We start from the raw sequence: 24273 nt of genomic DNA, 5'->3' as shown, positions 1-24273 counted from the left end.
TTAACCCAACTCTAAGGCCCATTTGGGCCCAATTTCAAGAATTCAACCGGACAGAGTCCGGCCATAAAATGGACCTTTCAACGGGGAGTTTTTGACTCACCGTACCTGTAAACACAATATATATCAAGTGGGGAGCTCAGCTAACGCTCCACATACTCATAACAACATAAAAATAAATGGGAGCTCAGCTCCCTCATCCAGTCCATCAACATGCATAAAATAATAAGTTTACAGGTCCAAAATAACAATTTATATTACAGACCCAATTCAATAAATACTTTTAACACATGCGGAAATTCTAGAAGTTTATAGAATTACACAAAATGAATAGACGACCTGCGAGGGAGAAAAGCAAGTTAACCTCAAAAATATCCTCCTGTGGCCTGGAAAAATATTGAACAGGAGTGAGCGTTCGACTCAGATAGTAAAATATCAATTTTAACCATAATCTCTATAATTTTCTAAAACTAATGCACCCTATAGAGTGAAATGCAACATCCACAATAATTTCACATCACAACATCAAAAAGGTAATTTGGACCACTCACACACCCATTAATATCAATCATAATATATGGGAGCTGATACCCTATACAGCTCTCTTAAATCCAACCTGTGCAAGCGAAGAACTCAAGCCGGACTTTCGCTTAATAAACCAAATCGGGGTCCCAGCGAAGAACTCAAGCCGTGTCTACCCCAAAGGACCGAGTCCTAGCGAAGATCTCAAGCCGTGTCTACCCGTCCTATCCATAGTCAACACCACATCACACGCACGCCAACGCATGCACACTGCTCCAAATTACCACAACAACATCCATGCCACTTTAACAGTTATGAATGTAACATAAAACATGCCTAGAGTTTAACTACATATATACATACATATAAGTGATGCATGGGCATGCTTGAACATATAATAATAGTGAAATTACAATTAAAATTAATATTTTTCTCACAGACTTGACAGCGGTCACTGTGGCAGCTGAGCGGAGGAAGAATGCTCTCCCGGCTCACCTGACAATTTTATTACAATCATTTAATAAATTTGACTCAATACAAACTTAAGAAAAGACCAAATACGTCCTAAGTCGTGCTGAAAATCCAGCAGAGTCTCCTCTATACCTACGACCTACCCAACCTGTAAAAGGGCTCAAAACGCACTTCTATATTCACAATCCATATATCCACAACTCAATCACATCACACAACCCCTCCTGGGCCCATCCAAACAGTCATCCATCACAAAATGTAAAATTTCAATTTAGTCCTTATAATTGACTCTTTGCAAAAACTACCCAAATGAACTCTAAAAATTCTAAAACTTTGCCCTGCGGTCCTTAGCAATATTACTAGGCTAATGCAAAAAGAATCATAATTTTTTTAACTACCACGAATATTTTACGGATTTTTAATCTCATTTAAGCACTAGAAAATTATGAAAAAGTAAGGTTCGGGTTTACCTATGCCGATTCTGACTTCGGGGACGCGCTCGGGATGTCTGACAATGGTGGGGTAGCCAAAACCTTGATCCAATTCGGATACTTTTCCAAGATGTCAGTTCGCCGGAATTCTGCACTTACAACTGTTGAATTTCCGTGACTTGAAGATGCCTATACGAAGCCCACAACATGGGGGTTAGTACATAAATTTTACGAAATTTTCTAAGCTCATTTAATGCTCGGAAAAATACAACGAAGTTCCGTGGGACCCACCAAATAACGGTGTTGAAAAAATTTGAAATTTATATCGCCGCGAAGCTCTCGACGAGTGGAGTGCTCTGGTACTCTCGGTTTTCTCGCGGGGTTCACGGTTTGTGAGAAATCTAGCCCAAAAGTCAAAATGGGCTAAAACTTCCTGGGCAAAAATTGGACAAACCGCTTCATGGATTTTGGTGTTCTTGGTGTCTATGGAAAGCTCTCGACGAGTAGATGGATTTAGACATAAGACCTAGTCTGATTGGTGGCTGGATCGGCTGGATTTCGGCCGGGAAGACGAAGCGGCGCACTTGCACATCGCGTCGCTTTGTGCGCCTTTTGCCGGAGTTCCAGGCAGTGGTCGGCGAGGGGAGGTGGCTAGGGAAGCGCACCGGCAGGCTGGGGTGGCTGGGGAGGCGGCAGCGCGGTAAGAGGAGGAGGGAGGAGAGAGAAAACGGGAGAGAAAGAGACAGGGACGCGCGCGGGGAGGAAGAAAAAGGAAGAAGCTGGTCCAATTCGACCGGTCCGATCCGATTCGGCCTGTTCGATTCAGAATACAACATTTTGAATTTTTTACTCTGCCTTGGGACCAAAAACGAGGTCCAAAAATTCCGAAAAAATTTTAAAAAACTCAGAAAAATGCGTAGACTCCAAATATATTTTTAGTTTTGCCACGTGGTCTTTAAATTAATTTTTAAAAATCATCAAAGTTTATATTTTCGAAAAATCGAACCCGATTTCTAAAATTCGAAAAATTTCAAATAATTTCCTAAAATTTCAAATAAAATAAAATATCAATATTTACCCAAAATAATAAATTTAAAAATTAGGGGTGTTACATTCTTTCCCCCTTACAGAAAATTCGTCCTCGAATTTTACACAAGGCAGAATAAAGTACAAGATTACACATTGAACAGATAAGGGTACTTGCTATGCATGTCCCGATCTGACTCCCAGGTGCACTCGTCCACTGACTGGCTCCTCCACAAAACCTTAACCATAGGGATCTGTTTTGATCTTAGCTGTCTCACTTGGTAGTCCACTATGGCTACATGTTGCTCCTCAAACGTCAAGTTTTCTTTTAGCCTTATTACATCCGGCTGTAGTACATGAGAAGGATCAGGAATGTATTTCCTGAGCATGGAGATGTGAAACACAGGATGAACATGAGAAAGGTTGGGTGGTAGCTCCAACCGTAGGCAATCGCCCAACTCTATCAGTAACCTCAAAAGGTCCAATATACCGAGGTGCCAACTTGCCCTTCTTTCCAAATCTCATGACTCCCTTCATCGGAGAAACCTTCAGGAATATGTAGTCACCTACTGCAAACTCCACATCCCTCCGTCTGGGGTCTGCATAACTCTTCTGCCTACTGAAAGCTGTTTTCAATCGTTCCCTTATTAAAGGAACTATCTTTGAAGTGTACTGCACTAGGTCAACATCATGCACCTTCGATTCTCCCATTTTCGTCCAATATAAAGGAGACCTACACTTTCTTCCATATAGTGCCTCATAGTGTGCCATCCCTATGCTGGAATGGTAATTGTTGTTATAGGCAAACTCTACCAAAGCTACATGATCATCCCATTGGCCTCCAAAATCCAAAACACTCATGCGAAGCATGTCTTCCAGTGTTTGGATTGTCCTTTCCGACTATCCATCTGTCTGAGGGTGGAAAGCAGTACTAAAGTTCAACTGTGTGCCAAGTGCCTCCTGCAACTTCCTCCAAAACCAAAAAGTGAACTGGGGCCCTCTGTCAGATATTATGGAAGCAGGAACTCCATGCAATCTGACTATTTCTCGAATGTAAAGCCGGACATACTGTGCCACAGAATATGTAGTCTTCACAGGCAAGAAGTGTGCTGATTTAGTCAGGCGATGTACAATTACCTATATCGAATCATGTCCTCATGTGGTAGAGGCAAACCAGTCATAAAATCCATAGTAATCATTTTCCACTTCCATTCTGGGATAGGGAGCTCTTGAAGCTTCCCTGACGATCTCTGGTGTTCAAACTTCACCTTTTGACAAGTCAAGCACTTGGACACAAAGTCTACTATGTCTCTCTTCATGCCATTCCACCAATAACTATCTTTCACATCATGGTACATCTTGGTGGAGCCTGGGTGGATATTGTACAGTGTATAGTGTGCCTCTTGCATGATTTCATTTCTAAGATTGTCTACATCGGGCACACATATTCTAGAACCTTGCATAAGGGCGCCATCATTGGCAAATCCAAACTCTCCACCTTCACCTTGCTGTACTCTTTCTATTATCTTCATCAATTGTTGGTCTCTGTGCTGAGAAACTCTAACTCTGTCCCGCAAGTCTGGCCTCACTGAAAAATGAGCCAACAATACCCCCTCATCTGAAAGATCTAGGATTAAACCTTGATCCATCAACTCATGTACTTCCCGAATCAATGGTCTCTTCTCTGCGGAAATGTGTGCCAAGCTACCAGAAGATTTTCTGCTCAAAGCATCTGCTACTACATTGGCCTTCCCAGGGTGGTACTGGATGGTGCAATCATAGTCCTTTAGAAGCTCCATCCATCTCCTCTGTCTCAAGTTTAAATCCTTCTGTTGGAAGATGTACTTCAAACTCTTGTGGTCGGTGTATATCTCGCACACTTCACTATACAGGTAGTGTCTCCAGATTTTTAGTGCAAAGACTACAGCCGCCATTTCCAAATCATGGGTGGGGTAGTTCTGCTTATGCCTCTTCAATTGCCTTGAAGCATAAGCCACTACTTTTCCATTCTGCATCAAAACACACCCTAAGCCAACTCTGGAGGCGTCATAGTACACAGTATATCCTTCACCACTCATCGGCAGTGTCAGCACCGGAGCGGTGGTTAGACACTCCTTAAGCTTCTGGAAACTCTTTTCACAGTCATCTGTCCAAATGAATGAAACATTTTTCCAAGTCAACTTAGTTAGGGGAGCTACTATCCTGGTAAAGTCCTGCACAAAATGCCTATAGTAGCCAGCTAGGCCCAGAAAAGTTCACACCTCAGTGACTGTTGTAGGCCTAAGCCAATCAGTTACAGCTTCAATTTTCTTGGGATCCACTTGAATACCTTCACTAGAAACCACGTGTCCCAAGAATGAGATGGTTTCTAGCCAAAATTCACACTTTAAAATTTTGGCATATAGCTGGTGCTCCCTCAAAGTCTGCAACACCATTCTCAAGTGCCACACGTGTTCCTCCTCGGTCCGAGAATATACCAAAATGTCATCTATGAATACAATGACAAAATGGTCCAAAAATGGCTTGAACACCCGATCCATATATCCACAACTCAATCACATCACACAGCCCCTCCTGGGCCCATCCAAACAGTCATCCATCACAATATGTAAAATTTCAATTTAGTCCTTATAATTGACTCTTTTTGCAAAAACTACCCAAATGAACTCTAAAAATTCTAAAACTTTTCCCCGCGGTCCTTAGCAATATTACTAAGATATTTTAATCTCATTTAAGCACTAGAAAATTACGAAAAAGTAAGGTTTGGGTTTACCTATGCCGATTCTGACTTCAGGGACGCGCTCGGGATGTCTGACAATGGTGGGGTAGCCAAAACCTTGATCCAATTCGAAGACTTTTCCGGTAATCGGTTTGTCTAGCCGGAAATTCATAGACCCGGACAACTGTCGAATTTCCGTGAATTGAAGATACCTACACGAAGCCCACAACACGAGGGTTAGTACATAAATTTTACGAAATTTTCTAAGCTCATTTAATGCTCGGAAAAACACTATGAAGTTCCATGGGACCCACCGAAAAACGGTGTCGGAAAAATTTAAAATTTATATCGTCGCGAAGCTCTCGATGAGTGGAGCGGTCTGGTACTCTCGTTTTTCTCGTGGGGTTCATGCAATTTACATTTCTGTTATCAACCTCTGGTTCCTTGATCTAAGTTGATTTTAATTTCATGCAATTCCGCCATCAACCTCTGGTTCCTTGATCTAAGTTGATTTTGATTTTCATGCAATTTAAATTTCTGTTATCAACCTCTGGATCCTTGATTTAAGTTGATTTTAATTTCATGCAATTTAAAATTCTATTATCAACCTCTGGTTCCTTGATCCAAGTTGATTTTAATTTCCTGCAATTTACATTTCTGTTATCAACCTCTGGTTCCTTGATCTAAGTTGATTTTAATGTCATGCAATTTACATTCCTGTTATCAACCTCTGGTTTCTAGATCCAAGTTGATTTTAATTTTCTAGGTCATTAACTTAGGTGTGCTTTAGTTCCCTAATTTCAAATACCTAATCATCCAAAATATGAGTCGGAATCTTTACATAATTCCTATACGGAAATCTTTCCTTTAATAGAAATTATGTAAAGAGGGGCAGCTGTCGACACCATATTTTGGTCGATCCCTAGAATCAATAAAAATTCTTCTTTGAACAGCTAATCACGTTTCCGGTCCCTCCTTGATAGGCGGAATCAATGCTAAGTCCTAGCATCCCTTAAAACTCAGCCGATCTCTCAAATCATTTACCGATCCCTCAAACCCGTTGCCGAATTTCCGGACTCGTCGGGTATATTCCTGATCTCTGTTGATGAATAAAATGAACGGGCACTAGATCTTTTCCTACCAGTTTTATTGCCGACCTCCTTTCCGAAAGTTTAAGAGCTAAAGTTTTGGTTCGATTCCGATCTTAAGTGTTCGAGTTAAATTTTCAGTCAAGTTCCGTTCAGCATTTTTTCCCTACCGATCTCATGTTCAAAGTGCTTTCCGATCTCTCATACTTAGATTAATAATCACATTTAGTTTTTGTTTTGCTGTGCTCATACAATCAAATACTCAGACAAACAATGGTTTAAAATTTTCCGATCACAATCATTCATTGAACAAAAGGCATTTCATTTCATGTCATAATTTGTACAAGATCCCCCAGCCTGATCTACATTTGGATCACTCCCTCTCTCCCTCTCACCCTCGGCTTCATCCTCACTGTCTTCATCATTGTCCTCAGGAGCCACATCGGCCATCCAAGAAAAGTCTTCTTCTGGGTAACGCTCCTGGAGTGCGGCCAAGAGATCCTTGTGAGCCTTCACATAGGCCTCGGCTATTCCCGTCACCATCTCCTCATCCCTCTCCTTAAGCTCCTTGTCTTTCTCCTTAAGCTCCTTATCCTTCGCCTCGAGTTCCTCTATAAGTTGAGCGACCTGAGAGGCTTCATTGGCGTGGAGCGCCTGGACTTCCTTAAGAGCGCGGTCCCTCTCATCCAAAATACGGTTCTGTTCGGCCAACCGGTCTTCATGGAGCTTTGCCCGTCCCTCGACTTGAGATATATAATCCCGAGCAGATGAGAGCTGGGATCGGAGGGAATCCACCTCCTGATTCTTCTTCCCGATCTCCTTACCCAGGAGCTGAATCCTTTCCCGGATCATGGTCTGGTTCACCAGACACTCCACGTTTAAGCTCATGGTCCGAGTCAATATGTCATCGAGACCATTCAGGATAGCTGTCCCGATCCTCGGAAAGAAGATGGTAGACCCGTGACTTTGGCGAAATCGAGTTCTCCTTCGGTCAGATTATTCCTCAAGCGATCGATCGGTGCTTGAGCGCCCGAGAAGAGGTCCTCCCGGAAGCTTGAGTAGGCCCCCTTCCTGCTTGGAACAAGCTGCAGAGTCGGAGGCTGCTCCTCCGATCTAGGAGGAGATCGGGTAGCCGGTGGTCGGCGGACCGAAGGTTGGGGAGGATCACTTTGTATCTCCCTGTGTTCGTGGCCGGCGTTTGGAGTCGTTCGACGCTTTATCTCCTTTATCTTCCGAGATCTCTCTCTCCTTCTTCCGCTTCCTTGAACCCTCACCACCCGCCATACGCACAAAGAAAAGGTTAGTGAGATCGCTAAGGTCCCGAGATCGAGGTATAGAAAATACCGATGCCGAGGTTAGAGAGCGGAAGTTCGCGGTCTTGGCGATGGCAGTGAAACGATCCAATGGTGCGGCTCGGCGATCACCGAATCCAAACAAGAATACTTTTTAGTGGCGGCCTCACTCTTGAGATCCATCACTATCAAACTTTCCTCTTCGCTCGTGGTAATATGGTTGGAAGCAAGGGTCCACTGGTACCACCAGTGCGGGAAAGTCCTCAAAGCGGCTCGGATCTTTGCTCCTCACAATGAAGAAAGCGATTCTTCCAGTTCTTAAGAGGCGAGGCGGATCGGAAAAGAGCCCGCAATTAGCCGCTGAAAGAACCGATGGTCATCGTCCTTTCGGTGAGTTAGCGGTGCAGCTTGGCGAACACTTTAGCCGTAGGTCCGATTCCCTTAGCTCGGCATAGACCTCGAAAGCTACCAAGATCCGCCACGAGTTTGGGTAAATTTGAACAATCGATGCTCGGTGAATTTTTAGGACTTCATTATAGAAATCGTCTAGAGGAACCTCGGGACTGCCTTTAATTGTTCCTCATATACCATAACCCCGTTCTCTTCAAAGAAGTGATCGACACGAAGGTCGCCATGGCACTTGATTAGCTCGAGCGAATCGGGACAAATATTGTATTCTTGAACAAGCATCGCAGAGCGGATTCTCGAAGAACCGGAAGCTCGTCTATGGGAAGGGTCTCTCCTTGAAGAAGGGCGCGTGCGCCTTAATGGTACGACCCGACTGGAGCGAGGACCCTAAGGGGTCCAGTTGCGCGCAGCGTGCCTCTTCTTCATCAGACGATGACCAAGAGAACTCAATGGAAGGAGGGCTCGCCGCTCTCTGACCTTCGGCACCGCTCATTTTCAAAAGAAACAAAGAACTTAAACAAAAAAGAAGATCAAAGTCCTTACCAGAGTCTAATCGGCGTCGGAGAAACTGGAGAAAATGAGAAAACTTCGAAGCTATGAGCAGGAGACTGAAAATGAAATGAGAGAACAACTGGCTAACCCTCCCGCCCCTATTTATACTAGTCCGAGCATTTAATGCTCGCGAGGTTCTAGGCAGCGAATCGATTGGTGGGATTGGACAGCTGTTTTGACACTTTCCTCAAATATCCGAATGTTCAGAGATCGGTTAATTGGAGATCGGCATAATAAGTTAAATATTTTGAATAAAGGATCAGTTAAGTGTCATTCGTAAAGAGAACGGTCTGATAAACAAAGTAGAGATCGGAAAATAATCAATGCAAAAATAAGATGATAACCGACAAAATAAAGTCTTTATTCTCAAAAGATCGGATTACATCATTTGGGCGATCTCTAGGGATCGGATTACAATAAAGGTCTAGCTACATCATGTGGCCGATCTCTAGAGATCTGATTACATTGAAAAATTACATCATTTGGACGATCTCTAGAGGCAGGTGAAAAATCCTATCTGAAGAGGTGATCTAAGGATCGGTTTATAAGCGATCCCAAGGATACTCCCAGTGTTCTAAGGATCGGTTATAATCGATCCCAAGGATATTGCCGACCGGATGCTTCATCCGTCGGAACACCCAATGTGGATCGAGAATCATTGTCGGAACACTCAATGTGATGAGAAACCGAATGAACTTCGGTTGAGCAACTCGAGATCGGTACAACCGAAGCCGCAATACGGATCGGTCAAATCCAGTTCTCTCACCATCGTCAATTAGGACCATCCAATCACCGGGATCGTAAATTTTCAGTCGAGGAAAAGGGAATTCCATCGGAAGAGGATCAAAACCACGATTGTGGCGGAACTTTCCCGAACAGCTAGAACCAAGAAACAAGGAGAAAGAGAAAAATCGAATGAAGGAAATGCCACTATCAACGAGGTATATATAGGGAAAATGGGCATTTAATGCGAGCGGAAAAGCGGCGGGCGCTTGAAAATCGAGATGTAATTAATGCTTAGACCGAATCCGTGATCAAGGGATAAAAGAGATCGGAGATAGGAGATCGGCATGAGAGATCGGAATAGGAGCTAGGAGGGATCGGAAGACAAAAGAATAAGACAAATTCCAATAACCGTCGTCGAATCGTGAGCGAGGTAGTTAAAGCGTGGCGCGAGATCTCCACCGCACGCCTAAGAATCGCCCGCAATCTTGACAGTGCGTGGTATGTCATGACAATCTGTACATCCCAATCTCCAACGTTTACCTCACTTGTATGGATGAATCCGAACCCTTGGATCAAAAGAGAAGATGATAATACGGCGTTTTCACTCTCAGCCCTCAGATCGTTCCGGACAAGAGGATTCAAGACCGTCGGATTAAAAGAGGAAAAGGACAAATACTTTGAGAAGCGATCTCAGCCATTCGTTTTGATTCTCTTTAATTCCTGAACATCCGATCATGTACTTCAAAATCCTGACCCTCCATCTCCCTCAAAATGAATCCTGACCCTTCATGGGGAGCACCCGATTCCTATAAATACCTGCATGAAAAACTGTTCAAAGGACGGACAAAAAAAAATATAGGCAAGAGGCTGCTATTATCGTGGAGGAACTCTGAAACTTCATTCAGTTTGTTACTCTGCTGTTTTGTAGTGATTAAAAATACTTTTGAAACTAGTTTTCAGGAGTGTTTTCTTGAAAAAGATTTTGAATATTGGAACTCTACATTTCCAGTTTGTTCATTATCTGGTCATACTCTCATCATCTCTGCTTTCCTTTCCTCTGTTCAAGCTCAACTTCCTTTCACCTGGTTCTTACCCGGTTACCTTTTAGCTAAAGCATCTCTCGGTTTCACGACAAACATCAGCTCTCAGGCTGATCAATCCGCCATCTTCATCACTGTTTACCACTTCACAGTTATTTCAATATATTTGGCTCCTCACAGGTAAGAGTTCACACTACTGTTTACGTTTGTTTCCTGCACTTCCTTTGTTCTTCATACATCTGCAACTTTCTTCAAGGGTATTTTGTACAAGAGAACCCAAGAGAAAATATTGTTATAAGAGTTCATGTTACTGTTTTATTAAGCGTCTACGTTTATTTCCCGCATTTTCCTTGTTCTTCTTACATCTAGACCATTTCTGCACAAGCAATCCCAAAGAAAGTCACTCTCAAATCATTTTTTTAGTGATCAGTTCATTTTATTGATCTCCGTCATTTCTGAAAACCAGTTTTCTAACTCTTTGTAGTATGTAAATGGTTGGGTAAACGTAGGTAGCTGCAACTTAGAGGTCTCCTTTAAAGAGAGGACCTGAATAACACGTCAGGAAGATAGCCGAACTATTAGGCCGACGTAAACAGCAATTCGACAAAGATGTCATGAAATGGAATAAGACCAAAGTAAACGAAACAGAGTGGATCGGTCATTAATAGATATTGGTAAAATGACTACATGAAAAGGTCGGTGAATCAAGTCTAGTGTTCCCTGCTCAGCCACGGGATATCCATAAACCTTATCCGGCATTTTTGAAGGTCGAATTCTTAGTTTTAGGTTCTTAAGACCGTGGCGTGGTTAAATTTTTAAAGGTCGGAAAAGTCTTTGTCCGAGTCTCATCAAAATAGAAGGGGTCGGAAGAGTCCTTATCCTATCCTTGCCTAAAAGTTTTAAGTCAACTCTTAAAGGAGATCGGAGGAGGGTTCTTATCCGGTCTCCCTTCAAAATTTTGATAAACATTAAGTAGGGATCGGAAGAGAGTTCTTATCCGGTCTCAACTCAAAACATTAACGAATAACTCTAAAGGAGATCGGAGGAGGGTTCTTATCCGGTCTCCTCCCAAAATTTTAATAAATAACTTAAAAGAGATCGGAGGAGGATTCTTATCCGGTCTCCCTTCAAAATTTTAATAAACATTAAATAGGGATCGGAGGAGAGTTCTTATCCGGTCTCAACCTCAAATTTTAATAAACATCTGAAAGAGATCGGAGGAGAGTTCTTATCCGGTCTCATCCTCAAAACTTCAAATAAATAACTTAAAAGAGACCGGAGGAGGGTTCTTATCCGGTCTCCCCTCAAAATTTTAATGAACAACTTAAAAAAGATCGGAGGAGAGTTCTTATCCGATTCTCACACCGCTCACTAAGGTTGTCTCATTTCCTTATATATCTGGGTGATCCAAATTTTTTGAAAAATCAAAGTTGCCTTCTACCATAAGGATTAACATTGCCGCCTAAGCCCTTCTAACTAATTTGTAAAGGACGCAGAATTAAATCTACTTACCCTTATTAAGGGACGAGGTGGGGTGCCTAACACCTTCCCCACCCGTTTACGGACCCCGAACTTAGAATCTCTGTTTTGAAGTGGTTTCATTTTTAATTTAACTTCTCAAATGGTTTTCTTTAGTTTCCCTCAAAACTAAGGTGGCGACTCCTCACTCTTTCCCACTTCGGTGAGTGATCGTCCGGGCGACCGCAAAATCCCATTGCGACAGTAGTTTCTTAAGTAAATTATAGACTACACCTAATGCATTGGATACTCACAAAAATCAATTAAGCCATAAATTTAGAAAAGTGGATCAACTCCTTTGTGAGTAAAGATGCACGTGCACCAAGTATACTTAATTTCTTGTTCTCTCGAGCCCACAACAGTTTACTTTAAATAAACTGAAATTGTCAGTGTTTATGTTAATTTGCCCTTTTTTCACTTTGCTTATTTGTTCCCCTATCCTCTCTCCTCTCTCCTCTCTCCTCTCTCCTCTCTCCTCTCATTTGTCGTCATCGCCTCTATTTTAACACAAACCCGCTAAAGAAGAGAATGAGAGAAGACAAGGACTAGAGGTGTTTTGCATAACGAATCCTCTTGCCACCATTGCAGGATCGGATGCAACCCCTAGCCAGTCGCAAAATCACTTCATCAATGCCTTCTAATTTCTCTCTCTCCCTCCATCTCTTTCTTTGTTAAAATTGCCATCTCTCTCCTTCATGAAATCGTTGTGTTGTCTTATTTGGCCGCTTTCCTCAATGAAATCATTGTGCTATAATATCTCTCCCTTTGCTTCACCTTGCCGTAAGAGTTTCTCCTCCTATGCTCCATTTTACGCACTTCTTGGCGGTGAAATCACATCTAATAGGAAATTTAGGGTTAATCTTTATCCTTTTTTATTTTTTTGGTATTGATGATTGAATTTTGAGAATTATTTATTTTCAATTGAATTTCTAATTGAGTGATTTATTATGCTTGTTGTTGAAATTTTAAAATTTGAGTTGATAATTAATGAGTAATTGATAATTGATGAGCAATCTTCTATTCTAAGTGTACTTTTTAATAATTTCATATATTATAAATACAATTACCAATTATAAATACCTCTCAAAACAAATATTAATATTTGGATTGGTCCAAATAGGGAAAAAGTGCTCTAACTCATTGCTAGCAAAGCAATATATATATTTTTTTACAAGTATAAGAAATTTATTATTTAATAAAAAGAGTGATAATTTCAGAAAATAAAAGGCTTGTAAATGCAGAAACATCCACTTTGATTTGCTAGAAAGAATGTTTTCTAAGTGAGCTTGTCATCTCGCATGTTATAGCATAAAAGGATAAACAGATTAAAGAAACCCTTGCAGGATCGGATGCAACCCCTAGCCAGTCGCAAAATCACTTCATCAATGCCTTCTAATTTCTCTCTCTCCCTCCATCTCTTTCTTTGTTAAAATTGCCATCTCTCTCCTTCATGAAATCGTTGTGTTGTCTTATTTGGCCGCTTTCCTCAATGAAATCATTGTGCTATAATATCTCTCCCTTTTGCTTCACCTTGCCAGAAGAGTTTCTCCTCCTATGCTCCATTTTCTGCACTTACTGGCAGTGAAATCACATCTAATAGGAAATTTAGGGTTAATCTTTATCCTTTTTTATTTTTTTGGTATTGATGATTGAATTTTGAGAATTATTTATTTTCAATTGAATTTCTAATTGAGTGATTTATTATGCTTGTTGTTGAAATTTTAAAATTTGAGTTGATAATTAATGAGTAATTGATAATTGATGAGCAATCTTCTATTCTAAGTGTACTTTTTAATAATTTCATATATTATAAATACAATTACCAATTATAAATACCTCTCAAAACAAATATTAATATTTGGATTGGTCCAAATAGGGAAAAAGTGCTCTAACTCATTGCTAGCAAAGCAATATATATATTTTTTTACAAGTATAAGAAATTTATTATTTAATAAAAAGAGTGATAATTTCAGAAAATAAAAGGCTTGTAAATGCAGAAACATCCACTTTGATTTGCTAGAAAGAATGTTTTCTAAGTGAGCTTGTCATCTCGCATGTTATAGCATAAAAGGATAAACAGATGAAAGAAACCCTTATGCTTTATTTAAAATAAATTATTTATAAGAAAAGAGTTGAACAATCATTTATATTTAATGTTTATTATTTTTTTTAACAATAACAAATTTCTTAAATTAAAAAATTAATTTTTTTATTTTAAATATGAAAATTGATAAAAAAAATTAATAAAATTATGTTTTTATAAAGTGTATATTTCAAATACAGTGGTAAGTTCTCTGCAAGAACAGAAAAGAAAAAAAAAAAAATTCTTGTCGTTTACTTTTATATTCAGTGGCTATCATGGTCCGATCAACTCAGCCACACGTTATAAGCATCAAATCTTAGAATGAACCAACTCAAGTCAGTCCTCTAATAGCTCCAAAATCTTTCAACTCGTGCTTTCTCTAAAGTCAGTAATATAATATAGAAAAAAAAAAAAAACCTCAATAATGAATAATTTCTGTTTTTAAGGAAAAATCTCAGGATCCAGGGAAATCCCAGTACACAGTAAAAAAAATCATCAGAAATCAAATCTCCAATTTTGAGCTTTGAAACTCACATGAGTTTCTACTTGTACAGGGCTCAAAAATCACATTAATTACGTACGCATATCTCATCAATATCTTCTTCTTCTTCTTCAAACTGATCAGTACAGAAGAATATTCTGTGATCATCTCCTTTTGCAAAGCAATAGATAGATTCACATGCATGGATATTCTACTATCTAAAACCCTGTACTAGTTAACAAACGCTACCACACAAACACACATTTTCCTCTTTTCTGGGTTTACTCCAAAACAAACAAATCTCGGCACATAAATTTAATGGTATTAGAGTCGTTTTCGGTTATCAGATTTTCAATCAAATCCAATCATATATAGCGATATCAAGCTTCCACAAGACTCGGGGAAAAGGCAACATCAACATACAGTTAAGCTTTTCTTTTCTTCTGCTAGGCAGAGAGATAAACAGAAGTAAGAATTTGAACTCTTGAACTCTTAAAAGTATAGCCAACAAGCGCTAAGTGTTTGAAATTGATCTCCTAACTAACAGACGAGTGCTTAAGTTGAAGCCTTTTCTTTTCTTCGGTTAGACAACATCAGGATTTGAATATCAGGCGTGGAACTCCGCAATAAAGCTTTAAAGAAAGGAATAATACAAGGGGAAAAAGGAAAGAAAGCACACAATAGTCATTGCATTATTAATTTATGGTCTAATACCCTTCTCCTTTTAAAGCGATCACTAGAATTTGATCGTTCAAGTAAAGATTTGAGTGCAGTTTGCAAGAAATTTACTGATTCAGTGCTGTGATCTTTCTCGGCAGCAACTATAAGAACGTTCTTGATTCTTCCTCCAAGTGCTACCATTTCAGCTCTAAGCGTCTTCAAATGCAGGGATTTCAATATCTCAATGAGGTCAGGCAAAAGATCAGAGCGATCTTCACAGCATAAAGATGCCTTGAAGATCAACTGTCCATCGCTTGAACACTCACCGGAAAGAACAGTGATCTCATCGGTTTCTGATGGGAAGGTTTCGAGCCCTGGAATTTCTGATGTCTGCTGTTTGAGTTCTCTCACTCGTTGAACAACTTTTGCTAGAAGTGAAGCTTTGTCGGTCTGAAAATTCAAGGAAAAAAAAAAGGCTAGAAATAAACCCTAAATGTAAAAAAGCTTGGCGGCTTTCCCAACAAGACAAGACAAATCCGAGAAAAATTTAGACAAAATAGTAAAAAAGAAAATTAGGAAAATAGAAAATAAATGCTTTCTTGCTTTCGCTTTTGCAGATAAAGTTTGTACGTTCAGTTTGAACATTCAAAAAAGCTTCAAAAGACTTTTATAGATCCAAGATTTCAGAATCTGAATTTAACTATCGTAGCGCAGTAAGCTCTTTGTCTTCATGTTTGGTAGCCAAGAAATTGAGGGAAAGTAAATAAACGAGAAAATAAATATATAAAATTCAGCATGTGAACATCAGAAAAGCCTAACCCTCAAAAAACGGATTTGATTCGCTAAATGATTGCGTTGGGCAAATGTCAAGTCAGTCAGCAGGATTTTTGCTTTGTGGGTCAAAAAGTAAGAGTCCAAAAATCAAAGTTTAACTTTCTTTTTCTCGCAGTTTCTTAGCTACCAAACAGTGAACAAACACAATAATTGATAAAGGGAAAAAGAAAAATCACATAGATAAAAAACTTCAAGAATTACTACATGGTGAAAACATTAAACAAGAAAAGTCACAATCTCCACCATTAAAACCACTTCAAAAGCTCCTAATACGCTTCAAAAAACCATCAAATAGCCTTCCACTCTATCAACACAAATCATCTATAATTACCTTAGAATTGCAAGGAAGGAGGCTCCTGAGCTTATCTAGATGAGAGTTAATTCTCTCTCTCCTTCTCTTCTCAGCTTCCTTATGATTCTTTAAAGCAGCAAGAGCTCTATCCTGTGGTGTCATATCCGTAATTATAGACCCTTCCAAGGGGTAATTATGGTAAGACGACGAGGATGAACTACACATGCTTTGCATCGTCGGGAAACCGTAGGGTCCAACGTTGAAAACTCCGTTCTCGGAGAGAAACCGGTACAAGTGAGAATTGTCCAGCGAGTTATCGGGTTGCATGGTTTTCTTTTCAGTGTGGATCGATGTAAAGGAATATGAAATGAAACGAAAAGTAAAGGAAGGAAATGAAATACGCGCACACACACACACACACACACACACACACACACACACACATATATATATATATATATATATATATATATTCTTTTCCGCGTTGAAAAGTTGGAGGAGAGGCTTTTGGTGATTTTGGGTTTTGTCTTGTCATTTTAAAGGGCTGTTCCTTCATTTTCTATAGTCGTTTTGATTTTACTTGTTAAGTTGTTTTTGGTTTTTTACCCCCTTTGTTGAAGTTAGAAATTTCATTAAAGCATAATTCAAATGAAGGCTAGCCCAATTAAGACTTCTAGCTATTAATGCCAACAAAACAATAAAAAAAAAAAATTATGATGTATCAATTATTTTTATGGGTTTAGCCTACTATAAGTTTTCATTCTCAATGGCTCTATGAAAAAAATTAAGTACATGCAAGTTAATTATTCCTTTTAAAAAGAGATAATCGTAAAAAAAAAATAATTTACAATTCTACTGTAAATTTTAAAAATTATTAGTTTACCTCCAAATTTTGAAAGGAGTTACAATTGTATACTATTATTTGTTGTACCGTTAAAGGAGTTAACGATGTGTCATGTAGGACGCTAGCTCAGCACCACATCAAACACTAATAATTGATTCCTTAACCCCAAAATTACCCTAACCCCTAAATTACCCACTAAATTCTAAATTAAATTGTTTTAAAGGGCATTATCCCTTTTTTTTTTTTTATCCCTAATCACCCTAAAGAAGCAGAGCATTGTCCATGACCTTGCGGTCCCTATTTGTCTCACACTGTCTGCCAAGTGGTCCCAAGATAGTGATGACACTATTGGTTAGACAATCGTGGAAGGGTTCTATTCAAGCTATGTCATTTTTCACTTAGCTTTGCATACATTTATGTGTTGATGCTGTAGTGATTTTTTTTTAATTTTATTGTTTAGGGTTGCGGTAGGTGACAACCAGCGTAAAAATTTTCGTCACATCCTATGATATGGATTCAAATGATATAAACATTGAGGCGTCCTCTACTAACGACGCGCTACATCGGAGCCCGGGTGTAGTGAGAAATGTGCAAGGGTGTAGGGCGTTCACCGAAAGTGACGTGCCATGCCGGCGCCCGGGTGTGGTGTTAAGTGAGCAAGGGTTCCCACATCATGGACGGGTGTGGGTAAAGAAGTTAGTCCATAGGACAGATAGTAGAATAAATAGTGGAATAGAACACAAGATAGACATAGAAAAAAATAGAAGATATCATAGAAGGAGAACAATTAGGAAGGAGCAGGATAGGAGGAGGATCAGGGTTGGTACTTGGAATGTTGGATCACTTACAGGAAAATTAATGGAGCTTGTGGATACCTTGGAAAGGAGAAGGGTGAATATTACTTGCATTCAGGAGACTAAATGGGTAGGAGAGAAAAGTAAGGAAGTGGGTAATTTAGGGTACAAACTGTGGTTTACCAGAAAGGAGAGAAACAAGAACGAAGTGGGCATAATCATAGACAGGACATTAAAAGACGCAGTAATAGCTGTGAAAAGAGTAGGAGATAGAATTATACTAGTAAAGCTAGTACTAGAAGAAGAAACAATAAATATAGTTAGTGCTTATACCCCACAAATAGGACTAGACAGTGAGAGTAAACAAAGATTTTGGGAAGATACGGATGATTTAATGCAAAGCATACCGAATGAAGAGAATGTTTTTATTGGTGGAGATTTGAATGGGCATGTAGGAAGTGATAGACAATGTTATGAGAATGTTCATGGAGGTTTTGGTTTTGGCAGTCGAAATGAGGAGGGAAAAAGCATCCTGGATTTTGCTATAGCATACGATCTAATACTAGCAAATACTTACTTTATAAAAAGAGAGTCACATTTAGTGACTTTCAAAAGTGGGCAACATAGAAGCCAAATCAACTTCCTCTTAACTAGGAAGACAAATAGAGCTCTATGCAAGGATTGCAAGGTCATTCTAGGAGAGGCTTTAACAAGTCAACATCGATTGGTGGTCTTGGATGTCAAGTTTAGGAATAATTCAAGTAAGGTCAGAAGAAATAGTGTAGCTCGAACAAAGTGGTGGGAGTTCAAAAGAGTAAAGCAAGTGAAGTTCAAAAATGAGCTTCTCGAGTCCGAAGTATGGAAGCTGGATATGAAGGTCAATGATACGTGGATACAGATGGCATCAAAGATTAGACAAGTAGCTAGAAAAGTACTTGGAGAGTCTAAAGGACAGGGACCACCCTCAAAAGAGAGATGGTGGTGGAATGAGGAAGTACAAAAGGCAGTGAAGAGAAAAAGGGAATGGTATAAGAAATTACCTAAATGTGATAATAATGAGGCATATGAACAGTACAAAATAGCAAAGAAAGAGGCAAAAAAGGCAGTTAGTCAAGCAAGAGCACAGGCTTTTGAAAAGTTATATCAGAAACTTGGAACTAAAGAAGGGGAGAAAGATATTTATAGATTAGCAAGGAGGAGAGAAAGGAAATTTCAAGATCTCAATCAAGTTAGGTGCATTAAGAATAAAGAAAGAAAGTGTTGGTGAAAGATGAGGACATTAAAGAAAGATGAAGAAATTATTTTAATGATCTCTTTAATAATAGTCAAAATGGTAATAGCGTGAATATAGATTATAGAACAATAGAAAAGAATGTAAATTATACTAGAAGGATTAGATCTTTAGAAGTAAAGGAAGCACTTAAGAGAATGAAAGTGGGTAAAGCCTGTGGACCCGATGAAATACCAATTGAAGTGTGGAAGTATTTGGGAGATATGGGAGTGGCATGGTTAACTAAATTATTTAATAAAATTCTAAACTCAAAGAAAATGCCTGATGAATGGAGGAAGAGTATTTTAATACCTATTTTTAAAAATAAGGGAGACATACAGAGTTGCTCAAACTATAGGGGAATTAAACTCATGAGCCATACTATGAAATTATGGGAGAGAGTTGTGGAGCATCGACTACGTCATGATACTTCTATCTCTCTCAATCAATTTGGTTTCATGCCCATTGCTCAACTATGGAAGCGATCTTTCTCATTAGAAGCTTGATGGAGAAATATAGAGATGTGAAGAAAGATCTACACATGATTTTTATTGATTTGGAGAAGGCTTATGATAGTGTTCCAAGAGAGGTCTTATGGAATGTGTTAGAACAAAAGAGGGTATCTATTAGGTACATACAAGTATTGAAAGATATGTATGAAGGAGCAACTACTATTGTGCGTACAGTGGGAGGGGACACAAGAGATTTTCCGATCTCAATTGGATTACACCAAGGATCAGCCATAAGCCCTTACCTTTTTACATTAGTTTTAGATGAACTGATGAAACATATACAAGAGAGTATTCCTTGGTGCATGATATTTGCGGATGATATTGTTCTGATAGATGAGACATGAGAAGAAGTCAATAGAAAGCTAGAACTTTGGAGAAGTACTATAGAGTCAAAGGGTTTTAAGTTAAGTAGAACGAAGACAGAATACATGCATTGCAAGTTCAGTGAAGGCCAAATTGGTGATAGGGAAGGACTTAGTTTGAATGGAGTGATATTGCCCCAAAGTAATCACTTTAAATATCTAGGCTCAGTCCTTCAAGTAGATGGGGGATGTGAGGAGAATATTAGTCATAGGATTAAAGCTGGATGGTTGAAGTAGAGACGTGCCATTGGAGTTTTATGTGATCACAAGATTCCCAATAATTTGAAAGGAAAATTTTACCGTACAGCCATACGACCGGCTATGTTATATGGTAGTGAGTGTTAGGCACTGAAAGAGTCGTATGCATCTAAGATAAGAGTTACAGAGATGAGAATGTTAAGGTGGATGAGTGGCCATACTAGACTAGATAGAGTCCATAATGAGAGTATTAGAGAAAAGGTAGGAGTGGTGCCAATTGAAGATAAGTTGAGAGAAGGGAGATTGAGGTGGTTTGGTCATGTAAAGCGTAGACATACGGAGGCTCCAGTTAGACAAGTAGAGCACATTAGGTTAGAGGATAGAAAGAAAAAAAGGAGTAGACCTAAATTGACTTGGAGGAGAGTAGTACAACATGACCTAGAAGCATTACACATTTCTGAGGATTTAACCCAAAATCGTTCAGAGTGGAGAAAGCGAATCCATATAGCCGACCCCAAATTTTTGGGATAAAGGCGTAGTTGAGTTGAGTTGAGTTGTATTATTTAGGGTTAAGTTATGCTTCATTACTTACCCACCATGGTGGGGTTTTAATGGATGGTAATGATAATTTTGAATACGTGGGTGGTAAGATATTCTATTGGGAAGACCGTGACTTAAATTTGAAGAGTTATCTTGACATTGAGGATGAGTTGAAAAAGTTGGGTTATGAAGAGGTTGTAAAAATGGCCTATTTCATACCTAGAAAAGGTATGTCAAAAAAAAAATATTTTGATAATAATGTTTTACTAAAATGGGATAAGAATTGGGATAATCATATTTTTGTAAAGGCTTTAGAAGGTGTAGTTTCAGAGGGAGAAAACTAGTTTGGAGTAGAAGGTATGAATTTCCAGGGTACACCCAAGTCAAAACTGGCTGGATATGAATGTAGCTAGTTAAAATTATGAAGAGTTTGATGAAAGTGGAAGTATAAAGGGTGTTGGGACAATGATGATAATGGTGTTGAAGAAGTTAGAGTTGGGGATAAAGAAAGTAATGAAGATAAAGACTATGTTCCTATTAATGAAGATGTAGAGAGTGGTGATAATGAAACTGAGAATAAGGCCTTTGTAGATTTTCATACTATTGATATTGAATGGGGCTTAGTTAGGCAAGTTATAAAGAAGAAGAAAAACTACTAATGTTAATGATAAAAAACTACTAATGTTAATGATCAAACACCCATGTTTAACAATAGTGAGATGCAAGATCAAAATAAAGCAACAGGAGATGACATTAGTGTAACACCCCCATTTGCATAGCCTAGTAGATTTCACTGTTCCAGTGACCGGTGTCAGTCCGGACAATTAAGGAGATTAGAGCCACACTTAAGACAACTTGAGAAGCCATAAACATAAATAATTAGTAATGTTTAATTAGTTAACTATAAATAAGAAAAACAGAACATAAGAAGTGAAACGAGCCGAGAGTCACAGCGATGAGTGACCTCCTCGGGAACGACTGCGAAGTCGTTTTAAACTCAAATTTCGAATCGTAAAAAGTGACGCTGCGGTCCTTAAGACCCTTATGGACACAGTGGAAAAGAGAAAGTCACGAAAAAGAACTGTTAAGCCAGTCAAATAATTAGGTCAGGGAGCCGGAAGAAATATTGGATTATTTACAAACCGGGATGAACCGGCGAGGGGCAATTTGGTCAATTGACCCCGAGAGCTGACTCCTGACCTAACTGTCAAATAAAAACGGAGAAAAGAAAATTTCAGAATCGAGAATTAAATTAAAGAACTAATAGAAAAACTAAGTCTTCTCATTTTCTACCCATCCGGATGGATTATAGTTTGGAAAGATTGGCCAAGGTATACATCGATGAGATTGTGAGACTGCATGGAGTGCCAGTATCCATCGTGTCAGACAGAGATCCTAGGTTTACTTCTAGATTTTGGGGTAGTCTTCAGAGAGCCCTAGGAACTAGATTGAACTTCAGTACTGCATTTCATCCACAGATAGATGGCCAGTTTGAGAGGGTAATTCAGATCTTGGAGGATATGCTACGGGCTTGTGTGATTGAGTTTGAGGGTAGTTGGGATACACACTTGCCTTTGATTGAGTTTGCTTACAACAACAGCTACCAATCAAGCATTGGGATGCCTCCATATGAAGCTTTGTATGGCAGAAAATGTAGAACCCCATTGTGTTGGGATGACGGGTGAAAGAAAATGATTGGACCCAAATAGTTCAACAGATCAAGAGAAAATCTGGGTGATCAGAGGTCGACTTAAAACTGCATCAGACCGTCAAAAGTCCTATGTCGATTTGAAAAGAAGGGATATTGAGTATGCAGTGGGTGAGAAAGTTTTCCTCAAGGTTTCTCCTTGGAAGAGGATCATGAGATTTGGCAGAAAGGGGAAACTGAGTCCTCGTTTCATTGGGCCATATGAGGTTCTAGAAAGAGTGGGTCCTTTGGCATATCGGTTGGCACTACCTCCAGAGTTGGAAAAGATACATAATTTCTTCCATGTGTCTATGTTGAGGAGGTACCGATCAGACCCATCTCATGTATTACCAGTAGAGGAAATTCAAGTGAATCCAGACCTCACATATGAAGAAGAACCCATAGAGATTCTGGCTTATGAGGTGAAGCAGCTATGGAATAAGCAGATACCATTGGTAAAAGTGCTGTGGAACCATCATTCGGGCCAGGAGGCTACTTGGGAACGAGAAGAGGACATGAGGAGACAACACCCACAGCTATTCAAAGATTAGTACCAGGTAAAATTTCGGGACGAAATTTATTTAAGGGGGGGGGGGGGAGAATTGTAACACCCCCGTTTGCATAGCCTGGTAGATTTCACTGTTCCGGTGACCGGTGTCGGTCCGGACAATTAAGGAGATTAGAGCCACACTTAAGACAACTTGAGAAGCCATAAACACAAATAATTAGTAATGTTTAATTAGTTAACTATAAATAAGAAAAACAGAACATAAGAAGTGAAACGAGCCGAGAGTCACAGCGATGAGTGACCTCCTCGAGAACGACTGCGAAGACGTTTTAAACTCAAATTTCGAACCATAAAAAGTGACGCTGCGGTCCTTAAGACCCTTATGGACACAGTGGAAAAGAGAAAGTCATGAAAAAGAACTGTTAAGCCAGTCAAATAATTAGGTCAGGAAGCCGGAAGAAATATTGGATTATTTACAAACCGGGATGAACCTGCGAGAGGCAATTTGGTCAATTGACCCCGAGAGCTGACTCCTGACCTAACTGTCAAATAAAAACGGAGAAAAGAAAATTTCAGAATCGAGAATTAAATTAAAGAACTAATAGAAAAAAATAAATAGAAAAAAAAAGAAAGAAGTTAGAAAAGTCAAAGGTGATGACATCATGAATGATGTCATAAAAGAATTAATTAAATATTTATTAAATTAGATTTTTTATGGCCTTCCCTAAGCCTAAATAAATAAAGGAAACAAAAGAAAAAAAAATTAGAAAAACCCTTCTTCTTCTCTCTTGTTTGCCGCCTCCCCTCTTCCATAAATCCTCCATGAAAGCTTTTCATTTAAGCTTACCTTTAAGCTTAATTTTTCATTACCCAACCTTAATAACTCTCATAAGAACTTCATTAAAGCTTGTAGTTGCAACTTGAGAAGAGAATTTCAAGAAGAAAGAGGAGCTAAAGACAGGGTTTTGAGGATTTAAGAGAGGTGAGCATGTTAACTTGTTACTTTCCATTTTTAATGCATTATTAGTTGTTGAATTAGCTTGTAATGTGTTAAAATGAAATAAAAATATGGGGAAGGACAAACTGAAATTTCGGCCAGCCATGGATGTAGGAAATTTTGATGTATTTTGAATGAATTAAAGGTGTAGTAAGTTTGTATGAGTATGGTAGTAGGATAGAGATGCATAAATATAGTTAAATACAATAATTTAGTAAGTTAGGGTTTTGGGACTTAGGGTTTGTGAACCAAATTTTGAAGAAATGCATAAATGATATCTTTGACCACTTGTGAACTGAAAAATGGTCAATAATGACCAAAGGAAATGTGTGGGAATTGTTGGAATGAAAACCAAATTCGTAGGTCCAATGGTCATGCTGCTGGCAGCATGACCAAACCCACTTTGAAGGATCAAAACTCA

General features: G+C 39.2%; 1 protein-coding gene across 1 annotated transcript; it reads right to left on the bottom strand.

Moving 5' to 3' along the window:
• Window positions 1-14702: 14702 nt before the first annotated feature.
• On the bottom strand, window positions 14703-16566 carry LOC110637232 (transcription factor bHLH106). Its single transcript, XM_021787240.2, has 2 exons — window positions 16180-16566; window positions 14703-15464 (listed from the first exon to the last, which is right to left on the bottom strand). Exons 1-2 carry the CDS (start codon window positions 16465-16467, stop codon window positions 15039-15041), a joined length of 714 nt encoding a protein of 237 aa, XP_021642932.2. The 5' UTR covers window positions 16468-16566; the 3' UTR covers window positions 14703-15038.
• Between the last annotated feature and the right edge of the window lie 7707 nt (window positions 16567-24273).

Source organism: Hevea brasiliensis, chromosome 3 (assembly GCF_030052815.1).
Source record: "Hevea brasiliensis isolate MT/VB/25A 57/8 chromosome 3, ASM3005281v1, whole genome shotgun sequence".
Classification (NCBI taxonomy): Eukaryota; Viridiplantae; Streptophyta; class Magnoliopsida; order Malpighiales; family Euphorbiaceae; genus Hevea; species Hevea brasiliensis.
This window is presented reverse-complemented; position numbering and strand designations above follow the sequence as displayed.

What these genes read in the sequence shown, in the direction of transcription:
- LOC110637232 (XM_021787240.2), bottom strand. Translation starts at nt 16,467, where the DNA reads ATGCAACCCGATAACTCGCTGGACAATTCTCACTTGTACCGGTTTCTC. An exon ending in TCCTTCCTTGCAATTCTAAG is followed by an intron (nt 15,465 to 16,179) that starts GTAATTATAGAT and finishes TTGAATTTTCAG; the next exon opens with ACCGACAAAGCTTCACTTCT.